The 27299-nt window shown below is 47.8% G+C and overlaps 1 protein-coding gene across 2 annotated transcripts in view; it reads left to right on the top strand.

Moving 5' to 3' along the window:
- Positions 1 to 27299, top strand: part of LOC112215208 (plexin-A1-like) — a 273811-nt gene that overhangs the window by 215993 nt on the left and 30519 nt on the right. For both annotated transcript variants that reach the window (XM_042299484.1, XM_042299483.1), the window contains exons 11-20: positions 3308 to 3404; positions 6660 to 6850; positions 13596 to 13747; positions 14202 to 14322; positions 14456 to 14592; positions 18324 to 18491; positions 21497 to 21590; positions 24010 to 24246; positions 25191 to 25334; positions 26809 to 27043. In XM_042299484.1, coding sequence (XP_042155418.1) covers positions 3308 to 3404; positions 6660 to 6850; positions 13596 to 13747; positions 14202 to 14322; positions 14456 to 14592; positions 18324 to 18491; positions 21497 to 21590; positions 24010 to 24246; positions 25191 to 25334; positions 26809 to 27043 — 1576 coding nt within the window. The remainder of the gene's footprint in view (positions 1 to 3307; positions 3405 to 6659; positions 6851 to 13595; positions 13748 to 14201; positions 14323 to 14455; positions 14593 to 18323; positions 18492 to 21496; positions 21591 to 24009; positions 24247 to 25190; positions 25335 to 26808; positions 27044 to 27299) is intronic.

The raw sequence follows: 27299 nt of genomic DNA, 5'->3' as shown, positions 1-27299 counted from the left end.
ACTCTCCCATCTATCTAGGTGTGCTGAAGACACCGGTCCTGACTCTCCCATCTATCTAGATGTGATGAAGACACCGGTCCTGACTCTCCCATCTATCTAGATGTGATGAAGACACCGGTCCTGACTCTCCCATCTATCTAGGTGTGATGAAGACACCGGTCCTGACTCTCCCATCTATCTAGGTGTGATGAAGACACCGGTCCTGACTCTCCCATCTCTGTCCTGGTGCTGGCTGGTCCTGTCTGGTGCCAGTGAGGTACATGGCGTTGAGTTGGTGTCACGCTAGCATCATGGTGTCATTAGCATGTTGTAAACGGGCACATAAATAAAGCAGGGTGGTGGCGGCAAGGAGAACAGGGCATCTTGGTGGTTGGTGGCCGTTGCGTCGCAGGCGGACTAATCGTGGCGTTTAAAGTTTAATGTGGGCCTACCACAGAGATGTGTCAGGAGCAGGGTTAGACTGCTGGTGTCCATGGCCTTCACTCATTAATGATGAATGGGCAGGGTAGGGGGCTGGGGTGGGATCCCATGTCCTGCCCAGTTTAGTGTTGTGATTTAACAGACAAGAGTGGTTGAGGTCAAAATGAGCAGATGGGTTCTTGTAACAGAGGCAAGGGACATTTTGGATGTAGAGTGAGTCAAGATAGGAGTTTTCAGGTCAGATCACTGAATAAGGCTGTACATACAGCTGCAAGCAACTAAATAAACAATGCAGCATAAGATGTGGAGACCAGTGTTAATTGAGTGGGTCAGGGGTTGGCCTTTATGGCCAGACTAGACGTAGGTTGGAGGCTGGGCCAGAAAGTCTGGGTGAAGGGCTCCTGGGGTCTGTACATACAGTACAGTGTGTGTTAGACCTCAGCCCACTCTCTGACTGATCTCTGTAGCCGACGTTGAGTAGGACTTTCAAACGTGTTAACCCTCTCAAGGCTGCCGGGCCGTGTCCTCGGTGCATGAGCAGACCAGCAGACTGTCTTCACAGACATCCAACCTCTCCCTATCCCAGTCTGTAATCTCCACTTGCTTCAAGGTAACTGAACTAAATGAATATTGGCCCCTAGCACACATCTCTTCCATTGTGAAGTGCTTTGAGAGGCTAGTCAAGGACCATATCACCTCCAACTTCCCCGATAGCTTAGACCTACTACAATTTGCATACCGCCCCAACAAATCCATCGCACCGCACAGCACCTTATCCCACCTTGACAAGAGGAATAGCTACTGTATGTGAGAATGGTGTTCATCAACTACCGCTCTGCTTTCAACACCATAGTTCTCTCCAAGCTTGTCACCAAGCTCAGGGCCCTGGGTCTGAAGTCCTCCCTGTGTAACTGGGTCCTGGACTTCCTGACGGGCCGACCCCAGGTGGTGAGGGTAGGCAACATCACCTCCTCTATGCTGACCCTCAACACAGACCCTTCCTGTACTCCCTGTTCACCCATGAATGCATGCCAACTCATTCATCAAGTTTTCTGACGACATGAAACTGGGAGTCCTGATTAACAACGACGAGACAGCCTACAGCAGATTTTATAGGTCCCCCAACTTTTCTGTTGGAAAATCATCAACAAATCAGCTCAAAGTGATTTTAACTGAGGAAATCTGTTCCCAAGTATTCCCATGCATAAATAGAGGCAAATTTAGTCTTATCATAATAAAATTATGATTTTAAATGAATCCGTTTTTGTCAAAACTTTACTATATCGGTTTGGGATTCTTACGGTCAATTTGCAGTGTACAAATTATCTATTACTATGTTCCGGCCCCCGACCATCCTCTCAAGGAAAAATCGGCCCACGGCTGGATGTAATTGGGGACCCCTGGCCTACAGGGAAGAGGTTAGAGCCCTGGCGGAGTGGGCCAGGAACATGACCTCTTCCTCAATGTCAAAAAACAAAGGAGCTGATGGTGGACTACAGGAGACAGAAGAGGGAGCATGCCCCCATCCACATCAACGGGGCCACAGTGGAGAGGGTCAAAGCTTGGTGTGCACATCACTGAGGACCTGAAATGGCAGCCGCCTGCAACCACAGGCGGCTGAAGAAATTCAGTAGGGCCTCTAGGACCCTGACACACTTCTACAAACGCAGCATAGAGAGCATTCTATCGGGCTGCATCAATGCATCACCGCATGGCTCTCCAGAGGGTGGTGCGGTCAACCCAACGCGTCACGGGAACATGCTGCCGGCCCTCCAGGACATTTAGGACACTCGGTGTCAAAGGAAGGCCAAAAAGATCATCAAGGACTTCAGCCACCCGAGCCACGGTCTGTTGACTCTCACCACCTTCTAGCAAACGGAGACGGTCGCCTTCAGACATCACTAATGGGCTGCCTGCCCGGTACTCAGCCCTGTACCTTGAGCTCTGCCCCATGTATATAGAGTCATTGAATGCTGGCCACCTCATATTCTGTTAATTTACTGTTGATTACTCACTGTATATGTACAGTATATACTGTATTCTCAACATGGCCCATCGTAATATACCTACTACTACTGTTTTCATTCCAATGATATACTGTCTATACACTCCACATATTTATATTCTGCATTCTGACACATGCTCCCTCTAATATATCTACTCAGGATTGTTAATTGGTCCCATTCTGTCATTTCATGATTTTTGGTTATATATATATATATTTTATTATTTTGTGTTTGTATTGTATTTACGAGACATTCTACTGCACTGCTGGAGCTAGTAACATAAGCATTTACCTGCACCTGCTATAACACCTGCAAATCTCTATCCACAACCAATCAACTTTGATTTGATTTGATTTGACTGGGTGCCCATGGGAAGAGGTACAAGGCTGGGAGGAAGCGCAGGGCCCAAATGAGACGTGTCAGGGAACAAATTGAAAATGCCAACTTCACTTACTCCTCGGCATCGTTCTTCACGCCTAAATTCTGCCACTTATTTCATGTGTAAATGAATGGCCTCCTCACAGTCATTTAGATTTATCCAGATTTCCATCCTCCTTTCGCTCCCATTCTCCCTCCCCTCAGCTCAAAATATACCTCTATATGCCTTGGATGTGTAGTATTGGTATTGGAAACCTGATGGGTGTGTTTGTGTGTCTGTTCATATTTATGAGGAAGTTTGTTTTTTGAGGGGTTTTCTGGGTGCAAATGTTGTGATTGGGTGAAGAGTGAGGTTCTCTCCTCTTTCTCTTACTCCCCTTCTTTCATACCAATCTGACTCTGTCTCACACATAGTGATGTGAATACTGACACTGAATGTTCAGGCTCCATGAGGCCTGTAGATACTGATCAATGTTTGTTTCTCTTTCTCTCCCTCTTTCCAGTACGACTATGAGGGTAATGAAATCAGTGACCTGCCTGTGGATCTCTCTGTGGTGTGGAATGGCAACCAAGTCATCGACAACCCCTTCAACATACAAGGTAAAACCTCCCTTCTCCCCTCCTCTCCTCTCTCCCCTCTTCTCCTCTCTCCCCTCCTCTCCCTTCTCCTCTCTCCCCTCTTCTCCTCTCTCCCTCTTCTCCTCTCTCCCCTCTTCTCCTCTCTCCCCTCCTCACCTCCCTCTCTCCCCTCCTCTCCTCTCTCCCCTCTTCTCCTCTCCCTTCTCCCCTCTTCTCTCTCTCCCCTCCTCTCCTCTCTCTCCCTCTTCTCCTCTCTCCCCCCTCCTCTCCTCTCTCCCCTCTTCTCCTCTCCCTTCTCCCCTCTTCTCCCTTCTCCCCTCCTCTCCTCTCTCCCCTCTTCTCCTCTCTCCCCTCCTCTCCCCTCTCTCCCTCCTCTCCCTTCTCCCCCTCTTCTCCCTTCTCCCCTCTTCTCCTCTCTCCCGTCCTCTCCTCTATCCTCTCCTCTCTCCCCTCCTCTCCCTTCTCCCCTCCTCTCCTCTCTCCCCTCGTCGCTACACTCTTTTAAATCCCTAAGATCCCATTGGAGGAGCCCCTTCCTCTCCAGCAGCACGTCTTTGAAAGGGAATGAAAGTGTTTTTACGCATGGCTACGCCTCTTGCTAGGCCCCGCTGGGTTCAATAATGCTTATCTCTCCCAGCGCTGTTTGCAGTAACTCCTCCAAAACAACATGCTGCAGATGAATAGAGTGGTGATAAATAAATAAAGAGAGGGATGGATGGAATTCGAAGAAGAGAACACGATTTGGGCCTTTGTTCCTCTGTGATCTGGCTGGTCTGGGGTCAGATCCTACTATTGCTGCTTAGGAGGCTCATCCTGCTGGATGGAGAGCCAGGTCTCAGTCATCACTAGGGGAAAGATAGTTGAGTAGCACTGCGTTTAAGATAAACATCCTAACACATTTTTTATTGTATTTTTTATTTAACTTTTATTTAACCAGGTAGGCTAGTTGAGTTCTCATTTACAACTGCAACCTGGCCAAGATAAAGCAAAGCAGTGCGACACAAACAACAACACAGAGTTACACATGGAATAAACAAACATACAGTCAATAATACCGTAGAAATGTCTATATACCGCATGTGCAAATGAGGTAAGATAAGGGGGGGTGAGGCATAAATTGGCCAGAGTGGCGAAATTATTACAGTATGGCAAATTAAACACTGGGGTGATAGATGTGCAGAAGATGAGTGTGCAAGTAGCGGTACTGGGGTGCAAAGGAGCAAAATAAGTATGGCGATGAGGTAGTTGGATGGGCTATTTACAGATTGGCTATGTACAGGTACAGTGATCTGTGAGCTGAGATAAGGCAGGGCTTTACCTAGCAACGACTTATAGATGACCTGAAGCCAGTGGGTTTGGTGACGAATATGTAGCGAGGACCAGCCAACCAGAGCATACAGGTCGCAGTGTTGGGTAGTATATGTGGCATTGGTGACAAAACGGATGGCACTGTGGTAGACTGCATCCAATTTGCTGAGTAGAGTTTTGGAGGCTATTTTGTAAATGACATCGCCGAAGTCAAGGACCGGTAGGATAGTCAGTTTTACGAGGGTATGTTTGGCAGCATGAGTGAAGGATGCTTTGTTGTGAAATAGGAAGCCGATTCTAGATTTAATTTTGGATTGGAGATGCTTAATGTGAATCTGGAAGGAGAGTTTACAGTCTAACCAGACACCTAGGTTTTTGTAGTTGTCCACATATTCTAAGTCAGAGCCGTCCAGAGTAGTGATGCTGGACGGGTGGGTAGGTGTGGACAGCGATCGGTTGAAGAGCATGCATTTGGTTTTGCTTGTATTTAAGAGCAGTTGGAGGCCACGGAAGGAGAGTTGTATGGCATTGAAGCTTGTCTGGAGGTTAGTTAACACAGTGTCCAAAGAAGGGCCAGAAGTATAGAGAATGGTGTCACATGGAGTTATCTTTTACCAATGGGGTATGGATCCATCCTCTGTTTCCCCACCATGTGGTGGAGCTGGGTGTCTCCAGATTATTTCCTTTCTATTTAGAGTAGATAGAAGTAATATCACGATGTCTCCCTCATCCTCACACCGTATTTTAGACACCCCCATTCTGGTCATTGGATCAAGGTTATTTGATCTAAACACATGCTTTATGTCGAATTGCGTTTAACGCTTGGCCTCATTTGTTAATTGGCATTTGCGAACTCACTCTGCATATTGCTGCTTGAGCGTGACCTGATTTGTTGTTGTGGGGGCTGGGCCTGTACAAGGCTGAAGTGTCTGTCTGACTGCTCTGAAAGCCTTTCCATGAAAGGATTGTGGATTAAATGGACCCCTCTCTCTCAGTAATATAAGATAAGTAGAGGTTTTAACATGCACTCAGTGGCGCGTCGTGTCCTTTTCATCACCTTGGATGCTGAGCCCTCTTTATTCTCCTGCCTACGGATTGTCACAAAATCTGTAATGACACACCCATTTCCTGATGTTGGAATACAGTCTCTCCCATAGTAGCATTTGTTAAAGCTGGAACAGAATCTAAACTTTCTTAGTACCTGCTGTGCAGAGGCCAGTTACATTGTACTCTGCCCAAACTTCCACGCTTAATTTGACACGTTGAAACATCCCCAAACTGAATTTCAAACCAGCCCTGCTTTATTCAAGCCTAACAAAGACCTTCCCTTCCCTTTCCTCACCCTTCCCTGTGTTTTTCTCTATTTGCCTCTGTCTCCGTGAATCCTGGTGAATTATCCATCTCTGCCCGACTGCCCGAGAGAGCCCACTTTTGCCTTGGTGTAAAGTGGAAATCTTAATGTAATTAAATCATTCATTTGGTTCAGTTTAATTAGCACCGCGCTACTTTTAAGCTTAGCCGTGGCAAATCAGATTAGCAGGCAGGTCCTCGGCGGGTGGATGGATATGCCGTCTCCTTTGAAGTCCTGCGGCTGTCTGTGGAGCGCCGTGCCGTGATGTTCTTTTTTCACCATCTTTCTTTTGTTTTCTATCTCTCTCTCCCGCTCATTTTCTCTATTTATCTATTTCTCTCTCCCCTCTCTCTCCTTCTTTCTCTTTCTCCTCTCTCTCAATTCTTACTGCTAATTGCTAATTCTTTTAAAAGCATAACTCTGGGCATTAGTGCCCCCCCCCCAAAAAAAAAACACAACAACAAGGGAATTAGGTGTTTTCATGTCTTATTTTAATGCTTGTTTCTCCACAGCATGAAGGTGAAATGCAAGGTGTTGAAACTCCGTCTCAAACAACAACAATTATATTCACCTCTATCTCTCCTTCTCTCTCTCGCTCTGTTCTCACTGTGTTTCAGCCCACCTGTATAAGTGTTATGCGCTGCGGGACAGCTGTGGGATGTGTCTGAAGGCTGACCCCAGGTTCGAGTGTGGCTGGTGTGTTCAGGAGAAGAAGTGTTCTCTGAGACAGGAGTGTGCCCCACTGGACAGCAGCTGGATGCACGCCACCGCCGGCAACAGCCGCTGTACACACCCAAAGATCACCAAGGTGAGACAGGCTCTAGGTGTGTGTGGGTGTGCAGTAGGATCCATTTCAAATCCAATTTGATTTGTCACATGCGCCGAATACAACAAGTGTAGACCTTACCGGGAAATGCTTACGTACAAGCCCTTAATCAACAGTGCAGTTCAAGAAAATATTTACTTGACCTTCCGAGTGGCGCAGCTGTCTATAGCACTGAATCGCAGTGCTAGAGGCGTCACTGCAGAGCTGGTTCCGATCCCGGGCTGTATCACAACAGGAGTCCCATAGGACGGCGCACAGTTGGCCCCGTGTCGTCTGGGTTAGTGGAGGGTTTTGCCGGGGGGCTTTACTTGGCTCATCGCGCTCTAGTGACTCCTTGTGGTGGGCCGTGCACCTCTAGGCTGACCTTGGTCGTCAGTTGAACGGTGTTTCCTCCGACATGTTACTGCAACTGGCTTCGGGGTTAAGCGGGCGAGTGTTAAGAGGCGTGGTTTGGCGGGTCAGGTTTTTTTAGGACGCATGACTTTCCCGAGCCCGTTGGGGAATTGCAGTGATGAAACAAGATTGAAATTGGGGAGGAAAAGGGGGTAAAATATAACAAAAAATATATTCTAAAAGTAAAAAATACTATCAAAAGTAACACAATAAATGAACAATAACCTGGCTATATACAGGGAGTACCGGTACCAAGTCAATGTGCTGGGGTACAGGTTAGTCGAGTTAATTAGGTAGGGGTAAAGTGACTATGCATAGATAATAAACAGTGAGTTGCAGCATTGTAAAAACAAAGGGGGGTGTCAATGTAAATAGTCCAGGTGGCCATTTGATTAAATATTAAGTAGTCTTATGGTTTGGGGTTAGCCGCTGTTAAGGGGCCTTCTGGATCTAGAATTGGCGCTCTGGTACCGCTTGCCTTGCGGTACCAAAGAGAACAGTCTATGACTGGGGGGACTGGAGTCTTTGACCATTTTTTCGGCCTTCCTCTGACACTGCCTAGTATATAGGTCCTGGATGGCAGGAAGCTTAGCCCCCGTGATGTACTGGGCTGTACTCACTACCCTCTGTAGCACCTTACTGTTGGGTCAGGATGCTCTCGATGGTGCAGCTGTTGAACTTTTTGAAGATCTGTGGACCCATACCAAATATTTTCAGTCTCCTGAGGGGCGAATAGGTGTTGTTATGCCCTCTTGATGACTGTCTTGGTGTGTTTGAACCATAATAGTTTGTTGGTGATGTGGACACCAAGGAACTTGAAGCTCTCGACCCGCTCCACTACAGCCCCATCGATGTGAATGGGGGCGTGTTTGGCCTTCCTTTTCCTGTAGTCCACGATCAGCTCCTTTGTCTTGCTCACGTTGAGGGTGAGGTTGTTGTCCTGGCACCACACTGCCAGGTCTCTGACTTCCTCCCTATGGCCCGCCAGGAAGTCCAGGATCCAGTTGCAGAGGGAGGTGTTCAGTCCCAGGGTCCTTAGCTTAGTGATGAGCTTTGTGGTCGCTATGGTGTTGGATGCTGAGCTGTAGTCAATGAACAGCATTCTCACATAGGTGTTCCTTTGCCCAGGTGGGAAAGGGACGTGTGGAGTGCGAATGAGATTGCGTCATCTGTGGATCTATTGGGGCGGTATGCTTCTTGGCTACGGACGTGAGTGCTACGAGGCTCTTTTGGATAGCTGGATTGGATGTACGGTGGTCATCTGTTGATCTGTGCCTCAGTAAAGATCTGATGCTGGCTGTGTACCAGACTACTGTTTTCTCTCTCTCTGTGTCTCTTGCTGTCTCTCTGTCGCTGTCTCTCTCTGTCTCTCTCTCTCTCTCGCTGTCTCTCTCGCTGTCTCTCTCTCTGTCTCCGTCTCTCTCCCTCCCTCTCTCTCTGTCACTCTGTTTCTATCTCCATCATTCTCTGCTCTAGTGCTAAACCTCACAATGCGTTTATAGCTGATTACATCCCTACCACCTACACACAGCAACAAGCCCAGCCACACTCCACCTACTCCTGATTTAACCTCGCCCCATTCAAGAACAAATCCAACTCATTCCTCTATTATTGCTATTTGCAGTATATTTGCTGCACCTGACACCGCTCGGGGGCAAATGCAGAGTGTTGTGTTAGTGTGTGTGTCTGCGTCCTTTAATCTACTCTGGAGAGGCAGCTAGTGTTTCAGCACATTATAAATCCCAGATATTGGATAATTGGCACTGGCACAGGAACTAATCCCTCCACGATGCCTGCCTCTGTCTCTCTCTCTCTCTCTCTCTCTCTCTCTCTCAGACAGAGCCCACAAGACAGAAGTAGAGGAAGGAAGGAGAGGAAGAGGAGGGAGGGGAAGGTGCCGACTGAAAGGAAATTCCGCAGTAAAGAGAATGAATACATAAAAATGCTTGATAGGTCGTTGCGTCATTCGGTAGTGATCTCTCGGTCTCTCTGAAATGGCACTCTATGGTCATGAAAGCAGCCCACCTTACAGGCTGAAAGGCAGCTGCTCTGTGATATGGTTGTAACAAAGAGCAGAGGACTTTGACTCCATGTTACATCAACCTACACTCATGAGAGATAACATGTTCCTCTTTAACAACTTTCCCTTTTTCAAATGTTCTCATTCTCTTGTCTTCATCTTTTTTACATTGTCTTTCTCTCGTCTCTCTCTCTCTCTCTCTCTTTATTCATATGATGGGGACTGTGTGCCTCTTTATATTAGCAGGTGGATTAGCTGGTAATTTCATTTGGAATATTAGAGTATTTAACCAGGATTTCCCAGCTCTTGCGCTAGGAGCCCCAGAGTAGTGCAAGTAATTGAATTATCTTTCTCTTCCTCCTCATTGTCTGTCAATAAGGAGCATCTCATGAATTTTGACTGACGTCTCGACTGCTAGTCGGTACTCAGAGGGCCCAAACATTCTACCCTCCCTTCCCAATCCATCACAAAGGGGTCTGAATAGCTCTTACGCCTCTCTTTTCCTCCTCTCACTCTGGAGGAACGGGGAAGACAAAGCGTCGGAATGAGGCTACGTCTGATAAGGGGAAGGGGGACAGGAGTCCCCCCTCAGCTAGTGTCTCTCCCCCCATAATAACCTCCCTCTCTCCTCTCCATCCCTCCCTCAGCCTAGGCTGGTGCTCTGTTCCTGTGTGTGTGTGTGTGTGTGTGTGTGTGTGTGTGTGTGTGTGTGTGTGTGTGTGTGTGTGTGTGTGTGTGTGTGTGTGTGTGTGTGTGTGTGTGTGTGTATGTGTGTGTGTGCGTGCGTGCGTGCGTGCGTGCGTGCGTGTGAGTTGTCTCGGATAAATATTATATCAGAGTGAATGCACTTAGCTGAGAGTGAGTGGGTAGGAGGGATGTTCCTGTGCTACTTATTGTCTTTCTATCCCCCGACCCCCTTGTTAGAGAGCACCCTGGATTTGCTTTGACACTTCAGCACGTAAAATATACATCTGTTGTTCTGCCGTGCGTGTGCAAAGGGATTCGTGTTTTATTCAGAGGAACAGGGGGGTGTGATTAGAGAGAGAGAAGGGGATTGAGAGGGGTGTATGAAAGTGAAGAGCTATAGGAGTGGTGGAGTGGAGCTCAGCACATTGAGGATTCTTCAGAGTAATCTAGCTCCTGTATGTTCCTACTGTGGCAAAAATCGATCTCCAACTGTCAGGTCCGTGTTTCAATCCAAGTGGAGCAATGAGGTATTCTGCTGTATAAATGGGCTCTTATTTGTCCCTTACGCTCTCTCTCTTTCTCTCTCTCGCTCTCTCTCTCTCCTTGCGTCAGGGTGTGTATTTCATGTGAAACGACCCCTCTGAAACCAATTAAAACACCCTACTTCACTGTTTTAACTTCGGAGTTCAGAGGCCAGAGTTCAGTGTCCAGAGGCCAGGGTTTTCATCGTGACAGGTCCTAGAGGTTCCCAGGGGTCAGACTGAGAACTCATAAGATGAGCAAACAAACTAGAAAGGCTATAGAGCACAGACGCCTCTGAAGATCACAGACAATGTGTGTGTCAGACCCTAGGAGGTCTGTTTACAATGCTTTCTGAGGGAGATTGGAGCCTGTAAGATAAAAAGCAGGAACCAAATAGAGGACATCTGCTCCACCATTCACACTGTTGTAGTTGTTATTATGGGTATAGGAGTGGCCCCTCAGCTTCACCCCCCTCATTACAACCCCCTCACTCATCCCTGACCAAAACTACCCTACACAATTTGGCAGTGTCAGGGTAGGTTCATACTGTGTTTGACAGCCATGCAATACATTGTATTTCTCTAAATGATGTTGCCTATGTGTTGAGTGGTTCCAGAAACATGGTCTCCTACCATTGGCTGTCAGCATAACTGTCTTCCTTCCCCAGCCTCTCTTTGAGTACATTAACAACCCCATTTACAGCCTGCCTCAGCCCATGTGGGCATGATACCCTAGTTCCCAGTCCAACCACACTGGCGTCACCCTGCTGTAGCCCTGCTCCACACTGGTTTGACGGCCTACAGCACAGACCTCTAGCAACCACCATTCTGCCACACTCTGCTTTTACAGCACCACTGCCTTGTCATTATGTGGTAGAGGCATAGCGCTGGGGCTGAGTGAGGTTAGGCTGCCTGTGAAAGCCTAGCCGCTGGGGATTGCTACTGGGGCCACATCAGAACCCAGGGGTGGCCAGCCAATGAAACGCAATAATGCCTCAGGACACGCCAGGGCGCCGTTTCTCTGACATGCTCTGCCCAGCCAACCAGGTTGTGGAACAAGCAGCCAGTGAGATTACCCATAATTACCTCGTGATGGTTGTTAGAAGCCGCCTCCCGGATGCTGCCGCCTCACATCAGTCATCATATTTGTTTTGTCATGCCACACCTGTCCTCGTTACGGGGAGTAATTTGGCTAAATAAATCACATTATGAAGCTGCCGTGTGACACGCTACAGAATGGCGATGCGGGAGCCGGTGTAATAACTTTCAATTAGGTGGGGAAGAGGCCTTTCGCTGTGCGCCACGCAAGGTTTTTCTGTTTTTCAAAGCGGATAGGTGATTTTTCTTCATTAAAACACGGCTTGCTGGAATATGGTGTGTGGGTGAACGCTAGAGAAAGAGTAGCCAAGACAAACATATTTTCACTATATCACTAATATCATCAAAATCAATATATCATAGCACATTTTTGGGCTCATTCAGTAGATTAACTGATAAATTAGAATCCTGTGTAAAAATGAATGTTAAAAGTACCATTTACATTTTTTTTGAAAATGATACCGCTGCTGCTTCCTGTTGTCATGGCTTTTTGATTGATGGTCGAGTCTCAAAACACCGGTTTTAGATATTCATAATATTCATAATCAATATACTCTAATAAGTTGACATTTGGAAGAAAAGTTACTCCCTTACACTTGTGTTCAGATTACTTGTATTTGCTAAATAAGTACCTTGTAAATTGCACACCTATATTTACCAAGCAGTCACTCAAGACTGTAATCAATAGCGCATGCAAATGAGGCACTCACGTTGATATTGTATTGAAATCAATGCAACTGGGATGCTACAGTAACTGCTGTGATATGTAGACTACTGTTTGCACTCTTCTAACAGATAAACCTCAATTAACATACAGTATCTGTCGATAGGAGACAACCTGTACTTATCAACTTATATCTCTTATAACTTATAATGGAGTAGATCATTTCTTTTTTTAATGAATTTTAATATTTATTTTATTTTTTTCCCTTTTTCTCCCCAATTTCATGGCTACAACTCCCGTACGGGCTCGGGAGAGACTAAGGTTGAAAGTCATGCATCCTCACACAACCCAATCAAGCCACACTGCTTCTTAACACAGTTACCGTGCACCTGGCCCACCGCAGGAGTCACTGGTGCACAATGAGACAAGGACATCCCTACCGGCCAAGCCTTCCCTAACCCGGACATCGCTAGGCCAATTGTGCGTCGCCCCACGGACCTCCCGGTCTCGGCCGGTCCCGGCCGGTTACGACAGAGCCTGGGCGCGAACCCATAGTCTCTGATGGCACAGCTGGCGCTGCAGTACAGCGCCCTTGACCACTGCGCCACCCGGGAGACCGGAGTAGATCATTTCAACAAATCCCCAAATCGGTTTCTAAATAGCGACAGGGGTTGGCTTTCATTTGAATGATAGCTTAACCCTCAAATCCATCAATTCAAGTGAGGCCAGAAAGATTTCTAATAAAATATTCTAGCCAGCGTTGTCTGACAATACAGCTGCGTTCTAAAGTCCCACTACAGACTAGCACGTATAACAAAAGCACTGGTACTAAACCAAACATATGGATCTGTTTTAAGCAATCGATTTTGTGAGATCGTGCTGCCTATTAACTTTAATACTAACATCACAAATCTAAGGTAAAAAGGATATGTATTTCCTGGTGAAAACATTAGTCTGTGTAATGTAGTAACACATTCTGTCCACCATAGGGAAATGAGCATAATATAACATAATTCAATATGTCGAAGTTATTCAATATTTGAATATATGATGATAGTATTTGTAGCACACTCACAAATGTGTTCAACAATGACATCTATTTCTTCCTACTTTAACCATGGAAAGAGTTTTTAAAAATGCACAATTTAACCAGGTGCCCTGGACCAAGTGCCATTTAGTCTGCCCTGCGTAGACTTACAGTACAAGGTGTTGGCCTTACCTTGCCTCTCACTGACTTCTAACCATACAGTCATTGGTTCTGACAATGATCTTCTTCTCTCCCTCCCTCCTTCCCTTCCTCCCTCCCTCCTTCCCTTCCTCCCTCCCTGTGTGTTTGTCTTGCAGCTGTTTCCGGAGACAGGGCCGAGGCAGGGGGGCACCAGACTGACCATCACGGGGGAGAACCTGGGCCTACAGTTCAGGGACATCCAGACAGGAGTGCGTCTGGGCAAGGTGCCCTGTATCCCCATCGAAGAGGAGTACATCAGCTCGGAGAGGTGAGGAGGCTCAGCTGCCTGGCACTCACCACTCTCACCCACACCTCCTACAAGTGCCCTCTATCTCCCTCGTCCTCTCAGTGTATATGCCCTCTCATCCTCTTCTGCTTCCTGTTGACATTGTCCTTCTGTCCATCTCTATTCACCTGTCTGTTATCTTCTTCCTCTGCTCAGTGTATAGAGGTCCTCTTCAGCTTTCTCTTTCCTCTCCTTTGACCTCCCTGCTCCCTATATATACAGCTCAATATTTGAATTTAGCTAGATCAAACAATCTCTCCATAGAGCATTTAGATGGTAGATGCTCCCTTTCAAATTGGAGGAATCACTACACAAATATCAGACAGCTATACTGTAGCTACAGGTGAGCTCAACACGTGTGTCTTCCCATGTGTCCCTAACTCCTCTCCCCTTTTCTCTCTCATACCTTCCCTACCATCACCCCTCTCTCCTACAGAATTGTGTGTTTGCTGAACGACGCCACAGGCTACCGGGTGCAGGAGGCTAACGTGGAGGTGTGTGTGAGGGACTGCCTGGCAGACTACAGGGCCCTCTCACCCCGAGCATTCACCTTCGTGGTAAGTAGCACCCAGGTGACACAGCCATGGTCAGGTGTGGATGGATCCTTACATTAGACAATGATTATTGGTAATTTGAGTTGATTTAAGTTGATTGCATAATAAACATGTCTTATGGGTCCCCCTTCTACAGACTCCCTTCTTCACGCGGGTGCTTCCTGCCCAGGGCCCTCTCTCAGGGGGCACCAGAATCACCATCGAGGGCAACCACCTCAACGCCGGCAGCTCTGTGTCTGTCAACATCGGACGCCACCTCTGCCACTTCAAAAAGTGAGTGTCAGTCTGTCAATTCAGACTTCCTGTCTTTAGCTCATACCACAGTGGAGTCGACCCATTGCTGTGCAACACCTAGTGCAGGGTACAGTAGACCTCAGTCTACACCTGTATGAGGAATATTAACAGACTGCCTGTTGAAAGTGGGGCTGCTCTGCATTGCAGCTGAGAGATAGGTAGAGCCCAGCCAGGTAGTGTGAGTGCCAGGTTCCTACCAGGGTGGGGAGTGAGGGGACATACTGGGAGAGTGGGGTGAGATGTGGGGTGAGGGGACATACAGGGGAGTGAGGGAAGATGTGGGGTGAGGGGAGATACAGGGGAGTGAGGGTGGGGGTAGATACAGGGGGAGTGGGGGTTCAGGGGGTGAGGGGACATACAGGGGGAGTGGGGTGAGATGTGGGGTGAGGGGAGATGTGGGGTGAGGGTAGATACAGGGGAGTGGGTGGGGGGGTTCAGGGGGAGTGAGGGGACATACAGGGGGAGTGGGGTGATGTGGGGTGAGGGTAGATACAGGGGGAGTGGGGGGGGTTCAGGGGGAGTGAGGGGACATACAGGGGGAGTGGGGTGATGTGGGGTGAGGGTAGATACAGGGGGAGTGGGGGGTTCAGGGGGAGTGAGGGGACATACAGGGGGAGTGGGGTGATGTGGGGTGAGGGTAGATACAGGGGGAGTGGGGGAGATACAGGGTGAGTGAGAGGAGATGCGGGGGAGTGAGAGGAGATGCAGGGGCACTGGGGGAGATACAGGGTGAGTGAGAGGGGGAGTGAGGGGAGATAGCTCTGTCAGCCTGACTAATTTAGACCTCTTGCTGGACCAGAGCCAGGACTCTCAGTGAAATACCCCCATTTACAGTACCAGTCAATAGTTCGGACACACCTCATTCCCACTGAGGCGCAGGAACCCGTAGAGCCGGCCGAGGCGCGGGAAGCCGACGAGCTGGCCGAGGCAGGCACTGGAGCCGGCCAAGGCAGGCACGGGAGCCGGCCAAGTCAGGCACTGGAGCCCGACGAGGCAGGCACGGGAGCCCGACGACCCGGCCGAGGGAGGCACGGGAGCCCGCCGAGCTTACAATATGGAAAATAGTAAAAATAAAGATAAACCCTTGAATGAGTAGGTGTGTTCAAATTTTTCACTGGTACTGTATGTGTATTTGAATGTATTTATCTCTGCATGTACAGTTGAAGTCGGACGTTTACATACACTTAGGTTGGAGTCATTAACTTTTTTTAGTTTTTCAACCACTCCACAAATTTCTTGTTAACAAACTATAGTTTTGGTAAGTTGGTTAGGACATCTACTTTGTGCATGACACAAGTCATTTTTCCAACAATCGTTTACAGACAGATTATTTCACTTATAATTCACTGTATCACAATTCCAGTGGGTCAGAAGTTTATATACACTAAGTTGACTGAGCCTTTAAACAGCTTGGAAAATTACAGAAAAGGATGTCATGGCTTTAGAAGCTTCTGATAGGCTGATTGACATCATTTGAGTCAATTGGAGTGCTTCTTCTTGAGCCACTCCTTTGTTGCCGTGGTCGTGTGTTTTGGGTCATTGTCATGCTGGAATACCCATCCGCGACCCATTTTCAATGCCCTGGCTGAGGGAAGGAGGTTCTTCCCCTTAGCAGAAAAACACCCCCAAAGCATAATGTTTCCACCTCCATGTTTGACGGTGGGGATGGTGTTCTTGGGGTCATAGGCAACATTCCTCCTCCCCCAAACATGGCGAGTTGAGTTGATGCCAAAGAGCTCCATTTTGGTCTCATCTGACCACAACACTTTCACCCAGTTGTCCTCTGAATCATTCAGATGTTCATTGGCAAACTTCAGACAGGCATGTATATGTGCTTTCTTGAGCAGGGGGACCTTGCTTGCGGGGGCTGCAGGATTTCAGTCCTTCACGGCGTAGTGTGTTACCAATTGTTTTCTTGGTGACTATGGTCCCAGCTGCCTTGAGATCATTGACAAGATCCTTCCGTGTAGTTCTGGGCTGATTCCTCACCGTTCTCATGATCATTGCAACTCCACGAGGTGAGATCTTGCATGGAGCCCCAGCTGAGGGAGATTGACAGTTATTTTGTGTTTCTTCCATTTGCGAATAATCGCACCAACTGTTATCACCTCACCAAGCTGCTTGGCGATGGCCTTGTAGCCCATTCCAGCCTTGTGTAGGTCTACAATCTTGTCCCTGACATCCTTGGAGAGCTCTTTGGTCTTGGCCATGGTGGGGAGTTTGGAATCTGATTGATTGATTGCTTCTGTGGACAGGTGACTTTTATACAGGTAACAAGCTGAGATTAGGAGCACTCCCTTTAAGAGTGTATAAAAGACACCTGGGAGCCAGAAATCTTTCTGATTGAGGGGTAAAATACTTATTTCCCTCATTAAAATGCAAATCAATTTATAACATTTTTGACGTGCGTTTTTCTGGATATTTTTGTTGTTATTCTGTCTTTCACTGTTCAAATAAACCTACCATTAAAATGATAGACTGATCATTTCTTTGTCAGTGGACAAACGTACAAAATCAGCAGGGGATCAAATACTTTTTTCCCTCACTGTGTGTGTGTGTGTGTGTGTGTGTGTGTGTGTGTGTGTGTGTGTGTGTGTGTGTGTGTGTGTGTGTGTGTGTGTGTGTGTGTGTGTGTGTGTGTGTGTGTGTGCGTGTGCGTGTGTGTGTATGCAAAGAAATATATGGGCGACTGGAAATGATGCAGACAATTACATTGATGGAAGCTACTAATCTATCTGCAATATTAAAGCTGATCTACCCCCTTAAAAAATGATATGAATTGGAATAATACCCACACCTTCCGCTGATCCACCCTGCCCTCCGTTGACTGGAAGTGTCCGTGTTTAAGATGCAGTGTGTGAGTGTCTGCGTTGTCTGTGTTTTTCCTATGTCATATGCAGTATGTGCATGTAATCTTGCTAATGTGCACACATCCCACAGCGCTACGGTAGGTCTTTGTTTTCATCCAAGCTTTGTTTACACTGTTAGCATGGATAGTAAAACACTATTTCCATTTCTTTCCATTAAAAGGTAATCCAGCAGATTATCCTTTTTTTCTGTGGTGTTGTCTCCTTCCCTCTCTTCCTTTCTGTGGTGTTGTCTCCTTCCCTCTCTTCCTTTCTGTGGTGTTGTCTCCTTCCCTCTCTTCCTTTCTGTGGTGTTGTCTCCTTCCCTCTCTTCCTTTCTGTGGTGTTGTCTCCTTCCCTCTCTTCCTTTCTGTGTTTGCCTCATTCTTGTTTTGTTATTTGTCACAAACACCTTGTCAAAATATGTGCGGTCTTGGGAAGGTTTGTGGAGCGTACATTGTTCAGGGTGTTCCCATGGAAACGGGGCGAGGGGAATCAGAGGAGACATAGCAGGCACATCTCCAGGCAGGACCTGGGAATCGCACCAGAATCACTCTTCTTCACTCCTAGAAAGACTGCGGCACTTTCCCACAAATTCAAGCATCATTCAACAGTGCTTCATATTAGATATTGTAGTTATTGTGCGCTATGACTAGTAGTGGACAGTATAAATCAATGCCAATGGGAAACACACACAGAACAAATCACCAGTGTTTTGTCCATGAAACGCTCTTTCATGTTCTTACAGGTATTGTCATTTAGTTTTCAGGGAGAGAGGTGCACAATCTTGGACCTTTACCAGTTACATTGACAAGAAAAGCAGTCATCTATATCAACCTTTAACCACCCTCTCTTTCCCTGCAGGAAGAATTCCCGGGAGATAGTGTGTGTGACCCCAGCAGGGTTGACCCCAGGCAGCACACCAGTCATGGTGGACATCGACTCTGCAGAGCTGAGGAACCCAGAGGTCAAATACAACTACACTGACGACCCCACCGTCCTGAGGATCGAACCCGACTGGAGTATCGCTAGGTAGGGAGGAGATCTGGGTATTTACATGCTTATCACCTGGTTCTCTGGTGCTGGTCTGGGTTACAGTAGTGTAGCTACAGTGACACCTCTGTATAAGAGACACTTAGAGATGTCCTACGAGTTAGCGAGGGGCGTACCACTGATCACCATGCGTATGTCTGTAAATACACAACCTTGTGAAAAGCCCACTTTGACACAGATCGTTCTGCTTCCTGGTAAACATGTTAAACCACAGCACTGTTACAAGATGCCACAGCCCCCCCCTTCTGTCTCTGTTGACACCACTACCTTCTTCATCTACAATAGATTTATATAATAGGCTGTTGGAATGGAATGGGGAGTATTCCCATCGCTCTGTGGGACTGGCTGTGGAGCAGCTGTGGCCCATCCGCTGCCCCAGACCCCCATGCCTCTGTGATCTGTGTGTGGAGGGGGTGAAGGTGGCTACAGAGCCTTAGCCTGGATGGGTGAATGGGCTAACCGACTGACTGCCCCCCCCAATGTCTCTAGCGATTCGCCTCATATCTGGGCTCCATCTGGCCCAGTGCATAACAGCAATCAGAAAAACAGACAGGAACACATGCACACATACATGAACAAATGAAAAAGGACTGAGATTCCTGGATCTCTCAAAGACTAAATTGTCTCAGGTGATTGATGTGATCGCTACAGGCCTAAATGGCAGCATAGCATAAACCAGTGGCTAGGAGATGTGTGAACAACATGTTCTTCATCTGTTCACAAAGTTCCACTTTCATGTCTATGTTAACTGCAGTGCACATTCACTACATTGCAATGTTTTGAATAGGGAGTTGTATACGGGTACATTTAGATGTGCTCATATCGTATTTGTAACTTTCTGAAAAAAGAGACTAGATTAAAACACTTCTTGGTTTTCTGGAGTGAAAAAAAATAAAATAAATAGCTTATTGATTGAATAAGTGGCTGCTAAATTGCTTCATAATATACAGCAAAGAGAGAATACGATTAACAAAGTAGAAGGGAAGCGCTAGAGTAATTGAGAGAGAGAATGAAAAAGGAGAGAAAAAGCAGGAATCCATTCACTAAGTTACTTTGTCAATGCCCAGTGGAGCCATGTTGCTGAGCTCCATGCAGATTGTGGCTGGGGCTAGAGCTGGGCATGGGGGCTGGGGTCTGGATGGGGCTGGGGCTAGAGCTGGGCATGGGGTCTGGGTGGGGCTGGGGCTAGAGCTGGGCATGGGGGCTGGGGTCTGGATGGGGCTGGGACTAGAGCTGGGCATGGGGTCTGGGTGGGGCTGGGGCTAGAGCTGGGCATGGGGGCTGGGGTCTGGATGGGGCTGGGGCTAGAGCTGGGCATGGGGGCTGGGGTCTGGATGGGGCTGGGGCTAGAGCTGGGCATGGGGGCTGGGGTCTGGATGGGGCTGGGGCTAGAGCTGGGCATGGGGGCTGGGGTCTGGATGGGGCTGGGGCTAGAGCTGGGCATGGGGGCTGGGGTCTGGATGGGGCTGGGGCTAGAGCTGGGCATGGGGGCTGGGGTCTGGATGGGGCTGGGACTAGAGCTGGGCATGGGGTCTGGGTGGGGCTAGAGCTGGGCATGGGGGCTGGGGTCTGGATGGGGCTGGGGATAGAGCTGGGCATGGGGTCTGGTTGGGGCTAGAGCTGGGCATGGGGGCTGGGGTCTGGATGGGGCTGGGGCTAGAGCTGGGCATGGGGGCTGGGGTCTGGATGGGGCTGGGGCTAGAGCTGGGCATGGGGTCTGGGTGGGGCTGGGGATAGAGCTGGGCATGGGGGCTGGGGTCTGGGTGGGGCTGGGGCTAGAGCTGGGCATGGGGGCTGGGACTCTGGATGGGGCTAGAGCTGGGCATGGGGTCTGGGTGGGGCTGGGGCTAGAGCTGGGCATGGGGTCTGGGTGGGGCTGGGGCTAGAGCTGGGCATGGGGGCTGGGGTCTGGATGGGGCTGGGGATAGAGCTGGGCATGGGGTCTAGGTGGGGCTGGGGCTAGAGCTGGGCATGGGGGCTGGGGTCTGGGTGGGGCTGGGGCTAGAGCTGGGCATGGGGCCTGGGGCTGGGGCTCTGGATGGGGCTGGGACTGGGGCTCTGGATGGGGGTGGGACTGGGGCTCTGGATGGGGGTGGGACTGGGGCTCTGAATGGGAATGGGGCTCTGGATGGGGGTGGGACTGGGGCTCTGGATGGGGCTGGGAATGGGGCTCTGGATGGGGCTGGGACTGGGGCTCTGGATGGGGGTGGCGCTGGGACTGGGGCTCTGGATGGGGGTGGCGCTGGGACTGGTGTTCTGGATGGGGCTGGGACTGGGGCTCTGGATGGGACTGGGGCTCTGGATGGGGGTGGCGCTGGGACTGGGGCTCTGGATGGGACTGGGGCTCTGGATGGAGCTGGGGCTCTGGATGGTACTGGGGCTGCGCTGGTGGGGAAGAGAGAGAGAGTCTATTCTCAATGTCCCGTCGGTTAAGCGTTAAGCGTATAGCTGAGTTAAGAGGGCTTTCTGAGAGCCGGGCTGGAGGTAGAGGCTTTACACAAATACTTCTGTGGAGAAGTTGGTGTCGGCTTCCAGCTGTATTAAGGCAGTCTCAGCCTTATCCCCAGCCTCATCCCCAGCACCAGCCTCATCCCCAGTCTCAACCTCAGCCTCAGCCCCAGCCTCGGCCAGAAGCTGCCTGTCCATGCATTTAGGGGGAAGGAAGTCGACAGCAGAGAACACAGCACTCACCAGGGTAGATAAAGGAAAGCACAGGGGATGAAGGCACGCATTACTTCCCAGACATAGTGGGTGTTATTATGCACGGGCTTTCCAGACACTGTGATTGTAACTAGTCACTCCATTTGTGACTGTCTCCTAGTACTTACAGTACACATACAACACATCTTACATTCAGGGTGTATATTCACCACTTCACCCAATGCTGGCAACTGAATATACTTCAATCTACTGATGTCTTCTAATTTGTTATGCATGTTCACATTTACATAATTGTTAAGCAAGTTATTATTTTGTCTCGTCAGTGGTGGAACCCTGTTGACCATCAGCGGTACTAACCTAGCCACCATCAGAGAGCCCAAGATCAGAGCTAAGTATGGCTCTGCCGAGTCTTTCCATGTGAGTATGAACCTGGCCAGACCCCTCAATACACACACCTCACTCACACACACCTCACTCACTCACTGACTCACTCACTCACTCACTCATACCTCACTCACTCACTCACTCACTCACTCACTCACTCACTCACTCACTCACTCACTCACTCACACACAGATCACTCACTTTTACACATCTCACTCACACACACCTCACTCACACACACACACCTCACTCACTCACTCACTCACTCACTCACTCACTCACACACAGATCACTCACTTTTACACATCTCACTCACACACACACACCTCACTCATACACACCTCACTCACTCACTCACTCACTCACTCACTCACTCACTCACTCACTCACTCACTCACTCACTCACTCACTCACTCACTCACTCACACACACAGATCACTCACTTTTACACATCTTATTCACACACACACGCTTCACTCACACACTAGTGATGCGCGGGTTGACTCATAACCCGTAGTCCCCGACAAAAACAATACCTTAAAAAATCCATAAATGTATAATTCTTGTGTAATTTAGGTTTTTCTTTCATGTTTGGGGGCTATCTGTCATTATAGCATAAGCCTTAACTTTAGGTCCTAACTGTACACGCGCCAAATAGCCTACATGCCAATCGATAAATGCTTTTGGGGACGTGCAGTCAAAGTTAACGTTGATCTACAAAGACAAAAAGGACAAAGTCAGAGTTTAATTCAATAAGAGAAATGCTGCAAAATGGAGAGTTGAAAATGAAGAGAAAGGAGAGCTGGAAAATGAATGTTGTTTGGGAAAGATTTGGTGAAGTGGTGAAAGAGGATGATGGCAGTAATGTGTGATGATTGTGAGGCGCTGTACAAATGTAACAGTCACAAGATGGGGACTTCAAATAGGCCTATGGCACGTCAAGGGAACTGTAGCCTACTGTTTAGATGGGTTAAATGGAAACTGAAATCTAGACATTGACTGTAGGTCTTATAACCTCTCAAATAGCCTTCATATTAACTCCTGCAGAATTAAGCATTTTTTGCAGTATAATGATACCCCAAATATAGGCTACATTTTGAGTTGGGAACAGAAATGGAAATATGATTAATTTATTTTTGCATCTTGAGAGAATGCGAATGCACAATTGGAGTCTGTAGAGGTGCTATCTTTATCAGCATCATAGACGCTGATAGTATTTCAACCACATAAAATATGCATACAACCCCAAGTGAAATCTTATCAGAAACATGTTGGGTCATTTTAACAGCTTTCTAATGATCAAACTGATGTCATTTGGAATTTCTCCACATTTCCCGTTTTTGTTTTGTTATTGTATTTTCTCCCCGGTCCCTAAATGTCTTCTCTCTGTGAATAAAGCAGAAATGACAGATTTAACTTTACCGATGTCAACGAGATTGAAGCATTCATTCTAACGATGTATTACATTATTGGTGAAGCTGCATGTATCTAATTATAGACAAGTTGACTAACAAGTAGCCTTACAACATTTCAGAGATCATAAGCAGAAACATATCTAAAAAATCCTTCATCCTCTGTCAAAAAGTCGTTGCGCCGTCTCTGATTTTAACCTACAACTCATTGTCTATATTAGCTCGTTAGGGTTGGTGCAGCCTCAGACACACCTCGCACACACACACACACACACACACACACACACACACACACACACACACACACACACACACACACACACACACACACACACACCTCACTCACACCTCACTCAGACACATTTCAGTCACACACACACACCTTGAACTCACACACAGACACACCTCACTCACACCTCAACTCACTCACACACACACATCTCACCTACACACACCATGTCACACGGTGTGTCTTCCAAGGTGGCCGTCAGACTGTCTGCCCATTCAGTGTCTTGTTTCTGCCCTGCTCCTTGGAACAAGACATCCAACACCCCCCCAGGCCGTTTAACCTTTCAAATGTCACACGACAACAAAGCAGTGTTGGCAAATCCCCCCTCACCCCCTCACCTTGCACCACGGGGCTCCATTAACCTTTCCTCCAGTTCTAACAGAAGGGAATCAACTTCTGCTTAATGACCGTGTCCTAATGCCCCGTCCCTTGTGCTCGGTTTAAACTAGCTTCTCCTCTAGACACAATGCTGCTGAGGTCCTTGTGCTCAATGTTGGTTAGCATGTTTAGTGGTCCCTGTAGAGGAGCATACAGCGTAGGTGATTATTACAGTTCTGAAAATACTAGCAATGGCTGGAGACATAAACACAACACACCAAAGCAGTAATATTTTCCTAGACTTACGAATGTTTAGCTGGGGATTAGAGAACCTATAATGAGATATATATAAACCAATACAGCAACCTGGGTTCCCTAGGGGACCAAACAATTTGTCATATCACACTTTACTAAAAACAATTTTCCCTCTCAGAACTGCACAGTGTTTAATAACTCTGTGATGGTGTGCCTGGCCCCGTCGGTTTCCGACTCCGAGAGGGGCTTCTCAGACACGGGCAGTGGGCCGGATGAGATCGGCTTCTACATGGACAACGTCCACGCTCTGATGGTGGTCAACGAGACGTTCAGCTACTACCCCGATCCCGTGTTCGAACTCCTCAGCCCCACCGGGGTCCTGGAGCTAAAACCCACCTCACCTCTAATCCTCAAGGTAAAGAGCCCGAGCAGAGTGGCTGGAGTGGGGGGGTGAACACTCAGGATCAGAGAGGCTCACGCATTTTAATGACTTGATATTGATGTTGTTAAATGTTTACCAGGGATTTGTCTTTCACCTGTCTATCTCATAAACCATTAATATAATTGTATTTGTTTAGCTTAAATCCCTATTGAAATACAGTGTATAATTCTACTATTATATAAAATAATCGACTGATTATTCGATGTAGATTGTACAAGCATCCCCCAGCTCCGACTCAAAACATAAAAATTGTGATGGCGGTGCTTCATTATTTTCCTGTGAGCCAATTGAAATAGAAAAAAAAAACAGAGCAACTATAATTTCTTTAAATGAAATGTATTAACGAAACCCTTTCTGATTGCAGAGAGAATCCCCCGCCTGGCTTGTTAAAACTAACCTCCACATTAGCACAGTGATGAGAATAAGAAAAAGCAATTTGGTGAAATAATCAGGGGTATTTTACGAGATGCGCATTGCATTCGCCACGGAATTCATTTCGCATCTGATATGATGTGTGTTGCTAGAGGTGGTGTCGGGGTGCGTGCCTGATGCAGGGTGAAATGATAGTGGATAGAATGCATGCCTAAAATGTTCCAGGGCGTGACCTGCCCGGGAGGAGCCCTGTGGAGAGAGGGATTGGAAGTCTGCTCTTCTCTCATGCTACGGGAGCAGGGGGTGGCAGAACAGCACTCTCTCTCAAATGAAAAAATGTGAAGTTTTCCTGAAGCTTTTGTCAATTAGAATTCTTGTATCCTCCAACATTGGAGCCAGCTTCAGACTTTTCCGCTAGCAGCCTTGGATCCTGGGAGTTGCCTGACTGGTTGAAGACGAGGTTCATTATACTGTTCCTAGCCATGGATGAAAGGCTGTGCCATGTTGATTAAAGTTTGACATTGTGTTTCTGTTTGTCCCCTCAGGGTCGTAACCTTATCCCTGCGGCCCCTGGTAACTCCAGGTTGAACTACACAGTGTTCATCGGGGAGACCCCCTGTGTGCTAACCCTCTCTGAAACCCAGCTGCTGTGTGAATGGCCCAACCTCACCGGACAGCACAAAGTCACGGTGGGCACTCGATACCATTCCACATAAGACTCTCTTAGGACTGAGTTCACACTATCTCCCTCATCTTCACTGGGTTTTACCTAACATGTATTCTCATATTTTAATTCCATCAGTTAATTTTGTTCAGTAAAATTCTACATTTCATGTGATTTCAGTTGAAAATAGTTTTTTTTATGTGCAAAGGCTACTCTCTAAATATCCTATAATACTCCCACACAGTCCCCTCCAAACGTACCTCTACTCTCCTCTCTAGTCACACTGTCTGTGTGACGTTTACTAGTCTGGAATACCTTGAAAGTACTGACAATGCATCCATGTAATTCAATATGAAGGCTCTCCAAACTACCAGTAGGCTTGGAGCTGGATTTTATTTCCGTAACTAAATGTCATGTTGAATATTGAATAGTTGTGTGTGTGTGTGTGTGTGTGTGTGGGGGGGTGTGTGTGTGTGTGTGGGGGTGTGTGTGGGTGTGTGTGGGTGTGTGTGTGTGTGTGTGGTGGGCTGGGAAGAAGGGCACAGCTATGTGTTGTATTCATTCTATAAAATGACCTACATACAGGGGACCCCACAAGTATGTGTCTCTGGATGGGTGCAGGCGTGTGTGTGTGTGTGTGTGTGGGTGTGTGGGTGTGTGGGTGTGTGTCTGTGGGTGTGTGTGTGTGTGTGTGTGTGTGTGTGTGTGTGTGTGTGGTGTGTGTGTGTTTGTTTGCTCCCTCAGATGCACAACTGTGTGTTGGTGGCTGTGCCCCCTGCGAGTTTTCTAAGAAATGTATTTGGCCTTTATGTTTTTTTGTTCTCTTCTGTCCCTTCCTTGTCAATACAATTGAGCAATAAGGCCCGAGGGGGTGTGGTATATGGCCAACAACCACGGCTAAGGGCTGTTCTTATGCACGACACAACGCTGAGTGTCTGGACACAGCCCTTAGCTGTGGTGTATTGGCCATATACCACAAACCCCCGATGTGCCTTATTGCTGTTATAAACTGGTTACCAACGTAATTAGAACAGTAAACAAGTAGTTTTGCGTCATGCTCATGGTATATTGTCTCTTATACCACGGCCATCAGTATCCAGGGCTCGAACGACCCGGTTTCTAAAAGAAAATAGATGATGTTCCGAACCTATGTCATCAACAGGAGGAACTTTTAGCACCTGAACCAAAACAACCCCATTTTATAAGTCTAACATTCTTTGGCTGTGTTAACTTGATGAGGCTCTACTTTAAAGTGCAGTAATCATAGTTCATCTAAACCCTTATCAACCCCCCACTGAATACCTTGATTTGAGATATTCCAGTAATAGGTTCTGTCAGACCTGCTGTGTTTATGTAAATGTTGTTTGTTAGAACCCATTCCCAGTGTTTTACTCCCATTAATGACTTTGGTTCCTGAGGGGAAGTCTCTTTAACTGTAGTGATTGCTTTGTTTGATTACACTCTGTGACGTGTTTCTCTGTGTGTGTGTGTGTGTTCAGGTCCGGGTGGGTGGGTTCGAGTACTCCCCTGGTACTCTCCAGATCTACTCAGATAGCCTGCTGACCCTGCCCGCCATCATCGGCATCGGGGGAGGCGGCGGTCTGTTGCTATTGGTCATCATCGCTGTGCTCATCGCCTACAAGAGGAAGTCTCGCGATGCTGACCGCACCCTGAAACGCCTGCAGCTGCAGATGGACAACCTGGAGTCCAGAGTGGCCCTTGAATGTAAAGAAGGTATGAAAGACACACACACACACTCTCTCTCTCTCTATCTCTCTCTGTCTCTCTCTCTCTCTCTCTCTCTCTCTCTCTCTCTCTCTCTCTCTCTCTCTCTCTCTCTCTCTCTCTCTCTCTCTCTCTCTCTCTCTCTCTCTCTCTCTCTCTCTCTCTCTCTCTCTCTCTCTCTGTCTCTCTCTCTCTGTCTCTCTCTCTCTCTATTTTCTCTCTCTCTCTCTCTCTCTCTCTCTCTCTCTCTCTCTCTGTCTGTCTC

The sequence above is a fragment of the Oncorhynchus tshawytscha genome, linkage group LG16 (assembly GCF_018296145.1).
Source record: "Oncorhynchus tshawytscha isolate Ot180627B linkage group LG16, Otsh_v2.0, whole genome shotgun sequence".
Taxonomy (NCBI): domain Eukaryota; kingdom Metazoa; phylum Chordata; class Actinopteri; order Salmoniformes; family Salmonidae; genus Oncorhynchus; species Oncorhynchus tshawytscha.
This window is presented reverse-complemented; position numbering and strand designations above follow the sequence as displayed.